The sequence below is a fragment of the Trichoplax adhaerens genome, genomic scaffold (genome assembly GCF_000150275.1).
Source record: "Trichoplax adhaerens TRIADscaffold_2 genomic scaffold, whole genome shotgun sequence".
Taxonomy (NCBI): domain Eukaryota; kingdom Metazoa; phylum Placozoa; class Uniplacotomia; order Trichoplacea; family Trichoplacidae; genus Trichoplax; species Trichoplax adhaerens.
Window position 1 is genome coordinate 3,314,187 of NW_002060944.1, and position 9,597 is coordinate 3,323,783.

The window sequence follows — 9,597 nt, forward strand, 5'->3', positions numbered from 1 at the left end:
TTAAATTAATTAAACTCTTGGAGAAGATGTTTTAGAAAGTGTCATTGGTATTGTAAGTTATGCTTTTCATTGATTTTTTTTAGTAATAGAATTGAATAAACTTACTCAAGTCAAGTTATCTTTTGCAGCAACTTGTTGGATAGAGAAACTCCTGTAGGCGTATAACTTACCGTACGAAAAAACTTTAGAAAAGTATGTCATTTAGCTAGTTTCTGAGCATTAGTCAAATTACGAAAGAATTACATATATTGCTGTTATTACTTTTTCAAAATGGCACCTATTAGAAGATAGTAGAATAGCATTTAAATAGATAGAAAGTACGGATAAATTATAACAGCAAATATTCAATGAATGAAAATATTTGTATTAGATGAACCCCATATACTTACTTGTAGCATGATGATGGATGTACTTGTAGATTGCATCCGTGAGCATTTAACTTAAGTTAAAATAGAGAAGGTTAAATCAGCTACTAAAGCGTCTATTTATGACCATAGGAAAGTTTTTAAGTACATCACTGTGTTACGATATATAAGGATTTATGGCGAAAATTTCGAACCTCATCAACTAGAGCGACCTTAGCGAATTGGAAAGACCATAGCAAAAATAAAAGAGGTATTACATTTAATTAACGTCCGATTTATCTTGTATAATTAAAGTTGTAAAGAAATTTCTTTTTAACTTTTGACCATAAGCAAAGAATGCATCGATCATTGGAGCAGAACTCACCGGGTAATCATGGTCCAGATGGCCATTTATCGTTTAACTTACAGCAAACTGACCCACAGAATACTTTTGCAATAGCATCGAAGATAAGTCTGGTAAGAATAAATTGATTTTAAAAATAATGACAAAGTTATTGGACTAGCCTGTCTTGATACCATTAACTTGTCTATCACAGGCATTAGCAATTCTGCGTACGAAACCTGCGGGCATTTCTGCGTCTGATTTTACGCTGCAAATCTGTCGCTATTACAAAACTAAAGAAAACTGGAAAAACCAGGTCGGAAAATTTGCTTCATTGATATCTAAAGATTGATATATTGTACGGTACACCAGGGTCGTGCTTTAGATTTTGTCGAGATAATCGATAGAATTTGTCCTCTATTTTGATACAAAAAGGACTATTGTATCAGCGATATGACTCTAATGTAGTACGTGTACTGTACATCTGCCTAGATCGAAAGTTTGCAAATACAAGCTATGTCTTATCAGCAAGAAATATTGCAAACATGGAATCAGGAACACAGTCAGGAAACAGAAACAGATACTAGTGAGGAAGTATGTATATATCAACGTTATCCATCAAACACTGCTGACCACAGCGATGTAACATATGATGAATCCAAGATACAAAACTATATCTCCTTTTTACAAACTAGTACGGTAACATCATTGATATAAGTAGTAAAATAAATCTAAATTCAATATAATACAATCGTCGTATAGAAATAAATGCTAAAACTTGTTAACACATGTTATTCAAAAAACCTAGTCATTACGGCAAGTTCGATTGTTTGCACCCCTGGAATTGATTCCTATATAGTGTCCAAATACTCAGCTATTCTCTGTAACATAGGAAATGCCGTACAAGGTATCTATCTCTATAAAACAATCATATGCAGCTTCAGGGCCATCATCTTATGTGCCCGTGTTTGCATTAATAATTACCCCCCCCCCCAAAAAAAAAATCAAGAAGTAGTTTCATGATTAATCGTGTTATTGCACTATACCCCTATTATGCTTGCACGCAGCTAGGTACCATACCAATACGATAATGCTTTACTGTTAAGCATTAAGCTAACGACCGATATCTGAAAAATTCTTTGGGCTTTTAGGTATAACTGATGTGATCAAAGAAAGCGAGTTTGTTTTGCCTGTAAATCTTGTCAAAAGAGCTATAGATAATATAATCAAAGGTTTTACTTTAATTTTATGAAATCTTTATAATAAATTTATATTCTGAGTAATTATTTCTATAAAAAAAACTCACGAAATGCTTTATTTTGGATCGCTTCTTTGATCAGTGTTAAACGAAAGTAATGATGCGATTGTGGACAAGAACGATGTCTTGGCGAAGTTAACTTCACTCGCTAACACCTTTTTCCAACGTTTAAAGGATACAAGTAAAATGGGAATTAAATGCAATAATACAGAATCATACATCGAAATTTTAGTGACTATGAACGAAATACCTGACGTTAGGATTGCTGTATTATCTCAGCTCTTAGAATATACCTTAGAATTTTCTCGTTATTTGCAAGAATCAGGTGAGACAAACTTTAAAATAGTGCTTGTTTCGAATAGCTTGATAACTAGATACTTTTGATATTGCTTCGCGTATTCGATAATAAATTTGTCATATACTTTTGTACACTGATATTGAAGTTGGATTATACTTGCAATAAACGTTGTAGCATGTGCTTTTTGATTTATTTTTAGCAACAAACTTACATATAGTGGATATACATTATTGTGACAAGGCCTCCTATGTTCTTAAGACGTTTGGCTTAATCTTGACAAAGTACGGGAATGGCCTATCACAAACATGTATGCGTGCTATTTTAACACCGATAGAACAAAGTTATAGTATTTTCTCCATATATTTTTGAAACCCTATCTTCCCTTTACTAACACTATAAATTTTCAGTAAAGCAACAACTATTCCAAGGTCTTGATGAATGCGGGATACTTATTGGCCGAGAATTTCCATTAGTATCTGGATATATTTGGACTTTCTTAGGGTTATTAGATGCTTCTTTGATGTCGTAACAGTTAATTCGAAATAACGTGAGATAAATGTGTTACAGATTTCACTTTGTTGTATCATGTTATTTAACTAAGAGTTGAAAATTCTTTGTGAGCACAGCATCAGGAATTTTGACACTAGAGAATCTGCTTACTGTCTTATACCAGTAAAAATATTTAATGTGCCGAACGCAGCGAATGCAATACAAGTTTAATGTGGATAAAATACACTATAATTTTGTTATTAAAATTATTAAAATAATTTTCCAATGAATTAAAGCAAACGCAATGACAAAAATCTGTACAACATAGAAATAGGCGATGACTTTCAGTAATATTTTAAAAATATTAAAGAAAGCTTAACCCAACACCGAATTGAAAACCTGGACTAATTCTAAAATTATAAAAAATTATAGTTAGAATTTTGAATATTAAAAATAACCGATAAGACGTCCTTAAAAAGCTCATTCATGCTATTTTTCACTTACCTATCAGTGGCGTGAGCTCTGCAAGGTACGCAATAGTTTAGTTCTAACTGTGCAACACCTAATTTAACCAGCAATCCAATACCGTAACTCCAGCGATACCCCCGAATTAATTCTTCTGTAGAGTCGCGGATAGCAGCTATAGATTACGATAGAAGGTTATCATTAAGCGTTCAGTATTATTTTAACGGAGATAGGAAGTAGTCAGTAGATAGTAATATACTGCAATAAACTTACATGAGCGTATATGACCAAGATTTCCTGCATTCACAAATAAGTGTGTTCTGAGTCGTTCACCAAATCCACCTTGAAGCGGTTTGAATGGCAATGGAGATATTAGATGTAATCCTGATGCCCATAGTGCATTGCCACCGATGGAATCGCCTTAAAAAATCGTACGCCAGACTTACTTATAGTCGAGACTAGAAATATGAAAAAGATTTTTAAATTTCCCTAGCGAAGCCCTACCTTCACTATGTGGTCCAATGCCTCTCATCTGAAATCCGCGAATTGATAAAGGACCACCTAGGAAAAACCTGCAATATGTTAAAAGCAATCAGACTAACGTTAGTAACTGTATTATTATGTTGCCTTTATAAAATAGTGTACCTATCACTTATTTTAGATTGGCCATCCGAAGCTAACAGTCCAAGATTTAGGGAAGAAGAAAAGACCTATAAAATGCTGTTGATTAGCTATCTGCGATGTTTATGCATTTTTACATCTTAATAATGGCTCTTTATAGATGTATTCTTTATACCATTAACTTACTATGTTGTAAGGCAAAGTTTTGTTATATTGACATTCCAAGAAAAATCTATGAAATTTAGTATCCCCTAGACTTCCCAGGCCTGCGTGTTCCTAATTGATGTATTAACATAATAAATAATACAGTAATTACGGTAAGGTTATTTGTACACGTAACCTTAGTAAGTTCATGCTAGACCGTAACATTTCAAGTGACTATACACCAATACCTGTTCAAATCTTATGAAATGACCAGTGGTCGGGGAGACGCTATGATCTCTAGTATCTCGCATGAAAGCATGCTGATTTTATATAATAGATGGCATTAGCAGACTAATTCAGCAGCCGGCGTAAAAGCTTGTGGAGTAATTATAATAATTGTCATTGCATATCCACTTAACAAACCTTTATAGAACATTTTAAAGAATGACCAGACTCCTCCCGTACAGCCCAGGATGATCGATCTGATAAGCACTGAATCTCTCTCCATACACTATCGAAATGTAAGCTATGAGCACCAAATTCTGTAATAATCTGTGCAAAAAATATTTTTTTGAAATATTTTAGATGATTTCACTTCATATCTTCCTCAAACGTGCCACAACTAGAGTCAATATCAAATCCACTATGCAATTGCATCTAATATTGAACAACTAAATTATGCTTTTGCCCGTACTGGATATTGGAAACCAATGCCTCGGGATATTTCTTTGAATGAACTTTGCACAAAGTCTATCGTTCCTTGATACAACGTTGAAGTCAGGCTGGAATATAAGGTACATTGTATATGATCACCTTCTATAGCTATTAATGCTAAATGTTGCGTTATGTACGTATAATTTTTCAAATTTTGTTATAACTAATATGAATAGCCCACCTTTTCTCTTTATCGCCAAATAAGGGTTTAATGAAAGATAGCTGTATTTAATAAGCATAATCAAGAGAATTAAAGAACTTTCTACATGACATCAATAAAGCAACCAAAGTTATGTACCTGCAATGTTGTGGATTTCTTTGCACCGTATGCAATACTGCCCATTAATTCTTCAGCACGTCCAAAGAGGTTTCTAAGCTTGCCACCAATAACCTAATCATTTTAATCCGTTAATAGGAATGAGGCACTAGCAATAAAGCATTTGTAGGCTGTAACAACGTCATAAAGACCATTCATTTAAAGCTATCTTTTACCAAGCGGCTATCCTGATTTCCAACTTCAGTCTTGAACTGAGCGGAAAAACGGCTCAATTCCCTTACTCGAAAAGTAACATCTAATTCTATCGGATCAGCTTTCTTATCTGTAATAAGTATAAATACATTAATTGAAACAGTACAACATTATCGTATCTAAAGATACCGCTTATTATTTATACGTGTATAGCTATAAGAATTTGAAATTTTTACATTGCAATAGTAAGTATCCTTCAATGAAATATACGAGTATAAGATTATATTCTATCAATCCTACTGCTTCTTTTTATCAATACGCTTACAATCACCGCCTACCTGAAGCAGCATCAATAAAGACATTGACCGGATGAAAAATATCTAGGTCTTCCAGATAATTTTTAGATAGATACATCTCCTTTACAAGCTATAAAATTTTACGAGAATCAGTGCCAAGATAATAAATTTAGGCAAAAGAAGTAGCTCTTATTCACCTCTTCAAACGTGGCAGCTTCAAATACGTTGTGGATTTTAGGTTGTACTAAATCAGTTCTAGTTACACGTAGTCCATCTATGTTGATATTGTGAACTTTGATCTAAAACACAAGCACAGCGGAGAGCGCTTATTGTAGTTTGAGGCAGTAGTAATATTTAGAAAGTTAAAGTGCGATAACAGTACAGTATGGAACTATAAATTAATGGTTAGCAGCACGGTACAGTATACAATTGGTGATTATTTATAACGAACAATAATAAACTGCGCTCTAAGATTGTCTACAAAATCAGAACAACAAGTAAGTTATATGCAATTATGCATGGACAAGCAATATAGTTCTTATCATATACGTATGTACCTTCTTATTTTTTAATTGCTGTTCAGCAGATTTGATTATAATAACCCCAAAATAGAGTAAAGCAGATGATATAGAGGATAAAAAGTACATAATGCAATCAGTTAATTTTGTCTGTCATAATAAAACGATTTGTAGTTATTTTTCCGCAATATACGGTATATGCATGGACTCGATATTACTTGAAATTCAACTTATTATTTATGGTAACATTAAGCTTACCAAACGTGTAGCACCTCTCTTCTCATTCTCTGCTCCCTGCATCGATGACCCTTTACCGGTTGTTTCCTAATTAAATTATAGTTATAGTAGGAGATATTTTATCATATCTTTTATCAATTGCGAATCGCATTATTTTTAATGAATATAGCAAATGAAAGTCACAAATCCCTTGCAAGAAGATTTAGGTTGCTACTTGCATTTATAGGTTTAGAAGCTTTGCAATGTCATTTGAGGAGTAAAACTACGACGAGATGCAAGTATGCATGTCTCTTTACACTAGCAGTAATATACTTGCATTATGTACAAGCTGTTATATCATTATTAGTACCTGGAGAGTATCAACTATAGTATCAACATGAGTATTTTTCAACCTTGTTGAAAGTGGAACTAAGTAGAAATACTGTAAGTTTTTGTAGACTGGACTTGGATAACTTACGAGTACTTGATTGGGCATTTTACCCAAGAAGAAATCGAATGCATTCTTATACTTTATATGTAGATTCAATTTTAGCTTCAAATTTACCATAGTGACCATACTGTACGCAAACTACCAATTCGAGTAAGCGGATAATTTCCTAGCTCAAGGATCAAATCATATGCGAAAAATTGAATCTACAGTACTGTAAAAATCACAAGGTATATCTTTGGCCTATATAATGTAGATAGACAGCCTATCCAATACTGTATAGTATATAATAAAGTTGATCGATTGGAATTATTGATAATCGTATCTCAATCCATGATGTTAACCACGTCGACTCTAGAATAGTCCTGGCAATACCTGCTACATACTCGTCCATATGAGGATCGCTTTTATATATTTGCATCGTTAATTGTTACATCATCTTACCTCTTCAGCCATGATTTTCCAAATAGAATCAGACTCAAAATTGATACAGTTATCAGGTTCCTTTTGCTCCTGTACAACGCTGGTACATGGATTGTGTAATTAGAATCGAGCTATCAATCAGTGCTACCCCAAAGAACTGATCGCAGATCTTCAAAACGAAGGTAAAAGTGAGCGCAAGCAGCACACTAAATCTGCTGAGAGTGAGAACTGTGCTGTACTAGCGACTGAAGAAAGGGAGTGTGCTGTATAGCTCAGTGTACTATACACTATACAGTACTGTATACCGTATAGTCAGGGACTTCAAATTCGCTATGATTTGCAGATTCATTTTACCTACGGTAACACGCAGAAGACTCATGCTACCTGACATACCGTCCGTCCGTAGTCTTCCAGTTCATGAACGGTTGAGTCACCTACGGTATTCGTGAACACTACTACACTATGAGCCAGAAGCCTGAGACAGGGTCAACTATCCATGATTGGACTGGGCCAAGCCAAGTGAACGTTCACATTCATATTGGAGGATACACACTTTGCATGGATGTTAACGATCCTGATGTAAATAGTAAAGTTCCAATCTTCTTCTTCTAATTGTGCTTACAGTATATAGTGCTTCAAATATTATCCAAGAAGTTCGACTGCATCTTTAAAGGTTGCCCTGATGCTAGTGAAATTGCAGATGTTCTGAAACCTTGGACTTTGTGCATTGAACGACTATTAGAGGACGATCAGCGTGCATGCTCGTAGAGTAAGTACCGTTGTTATGTTGTTGTATGTTGCATGCTGATGTCGGTTAATTTAAGGAGCATTGAATGATTGGTACACAGACTATCTACAGTATCCTATCGCGACTATTGAAAATAGTTAATCTGTGTTTGCTACGTTGTATTTTAATCAGGACTTGCTACTACCTGTATGAAGCTATCATAACAATTTGTTGTTTTCTTTCAGTTCGTAACTGGTTTTGAGCGCGTCCTGAACAAGTGAACATGTATCACACTAGTACACAACGAAAATATTGGACATTTCCCAACGAAGAGGAAATTGCCCAACATAAAGGCGCTCTACATAACCAATTCTTTCAAAAATTAAAGGTATTTGAAAGACCTAATAAGCAATAATACAACTGCCAGAAACTGATTCCAAATGTTACGCTTTAATTCTAAAGTCGTGAGCTAGACGTCGTTTAATTGTTGATATTTTGGGGTTTCCCTAAATGCTACAAATTCGTAACTTAATTGTCAACGATTTAAAATTGCATAACTTGCAGGATGATGATTCTAGACATATACGTACCAAAGGTAAGAAATTTTTACTGTGCGATATTTATTCTAGTCGTTTTATGAGTACTATTTAGCATACTTATACATCACCGTTGGATCAATTTTCTGAACTGGAGTCATTCATTAATTTACAGATTTGCCCAGTGTAGAAGAACTAGATCATCTTTGCACCTTTTATGAATTCGAATTAATGGATCTCTGCAGGCGTTTTGACCCACCAATGCCTGTAACTACTCTGGCAAGTTTTATTCTAAAATAATTACTTAGCTGTCAGTTACTGTACGCTATAATTACTAAAACTTTCCAGTATAGCAATTTATGATAGTGTAATGATGAGGAATAATGGCATTATTGTTATTATTAAATAACTAACTTGCACTTTCTAATTAGGCTACAGCTGCAGTGTATATGAAGAGATTTTATCTTGTCTGTTCCGTGATGGACTATCACCCATGTGATATCATGTCAGTAAAAATTATGGATTACCCATTCCTTGATTTAATAAATTGTATCTCAATGCTACATAAATAAGGAAGGATGACGAACGATATAGGAAAATTAATCAGATACATCGATGTACCTAACACAGGTTGGCATGCGTCTACCTTGCTACGAAGGTCGACGAGTATAATATTTCTATAGATAAGTTTTTGACAATGGTTCCTGAAAACGATAAGGAACGAGCCAAAAGTCGTACGCTTGGATTCGAGGTACGTGGGCTGCTTCTATCATCGAAATGTTACTGATAAATTGATGATATTCAAATCCTTTCTAGCTATTAGTAATGGAAAAATTGAAATTTCATCTGACAATACATTGTCCGTATAGACCAGTGGAAGGTTTATTAATCAACATTATGGTATATACTATGAATACATGGATTAGTTACGCTAGGAGAAGCAGTTGACTTGAGCACATATTTAAAATTTTCGTCTTTCTTTATATTAGACGGTGATTCCAGAAATTGCCGATAAAATAGACGAGCTTAGAAGGCATATCGATAAATTTTTATCGAAGATACTGTATTGTCAAGCAATGTTGATCTATCCCCCATCTCAGGTAATATAAATTGTTTGTACGGAATTAAAGCGCTTTATTGACTAAATATTTGTCTAATGCGTAAGGTCGGTGAAATTGCTTTATTCCCTTCACAGATTGCACTTGCGGCAATAATTGAAGCTGGTGAAAAAGCAGGACTGGACTTATTCGAGTCTGTTATATCTGCAGTATTAAATAACAATTCCTAA

At 34.2% G+C, this 9,597-nt stretch overlaps 3 protein-coding genes across 3 annotated transcripts; 2 read left to right on the top strand and 1 right to left on the bottom strand.

The window, feature by feature from the left end:
• Positions 1 to 701: 701 nt before the first annotated feature.
• TRIADDRAFT_53258 (uncharacterized protein) lies at positions 702 to 2,772 on the top strand (the record flags this gene model as incomplete). The annotated part of the gene is made up of 5 exons (XM_002109304.1): positions 702 to 821; positions 902 to 1,003; positions 1,180 to 1,281; positions 2,120 to 2,270; positions 2,651 to 2,772. The coding sequence occupies 5 exons, from the start codon at positions 702 to 704 to the stop codon at positions 2,770 to 2,772; spliced, it is 597 nt and encodes a 198-aa protein (XP_002109340.1).
• A 324-nt stretch (positions 2,773 to 3,096) lies between these two features.
• On the bottom strand, positions 3,097 to 6,752 carry TRIADDRAFT_53259 (uncharacterized protein; the record flags this gene model as incomplete). Its single annotated transcript, XM_002109857.1, has 15 exons — positions 3,097 to 3,142; positions 3,237 to 3,372; positions 3,471 to 3,617; positions 3,702 to 3,769; positions 3,843 to 3,907; positions 4,005 to 4,094; positions 4,211 to 4,282; positions 4,386 to 4,514; positions 4,975 to 5,067; positions 5,169 to 5,275; positions 5,484 to 5,571; positions 5,639 to 5,740; positions 5,999 to 6,109; positions 6,218 to 6,283; positions 6,546 to 6,752. The coding sequence occupies 15 exons, from the start codon at positions 6,750 to 6,752 to the stop codon at positions 3,097 to 3,099; spliced, it is 1,527 nt and encodes a 508-aa protein (XP_002109893.1).
• A 1,304-nt stretch (positions 6,753 to 8,056) lies between these two features.
• On the top strand, positions 8,057 to 9,597 carry TRIADDRAFT_53260 (uncharacterized protein; the record flags this gene model as incomplete). Its single annotated transcript, XM_002109305.1, has 8 exons — positions 8,057 to 8,161; positions 8,338 to 8,368; positions 8,485 to 8,576; positions 8,741 to 8,814; positions 8,940 to 9,060; positions 9,126 to 9,209; positions 9,299 to 9,409; positions 9,475 to 9,597. 8 exons carry the CDS (start codon positions 8,057 to 8,059, stop codon positions 9,595 to 9,597), a joined length of 741 nt encoding a protein of 246 aa, XP_002109341.1.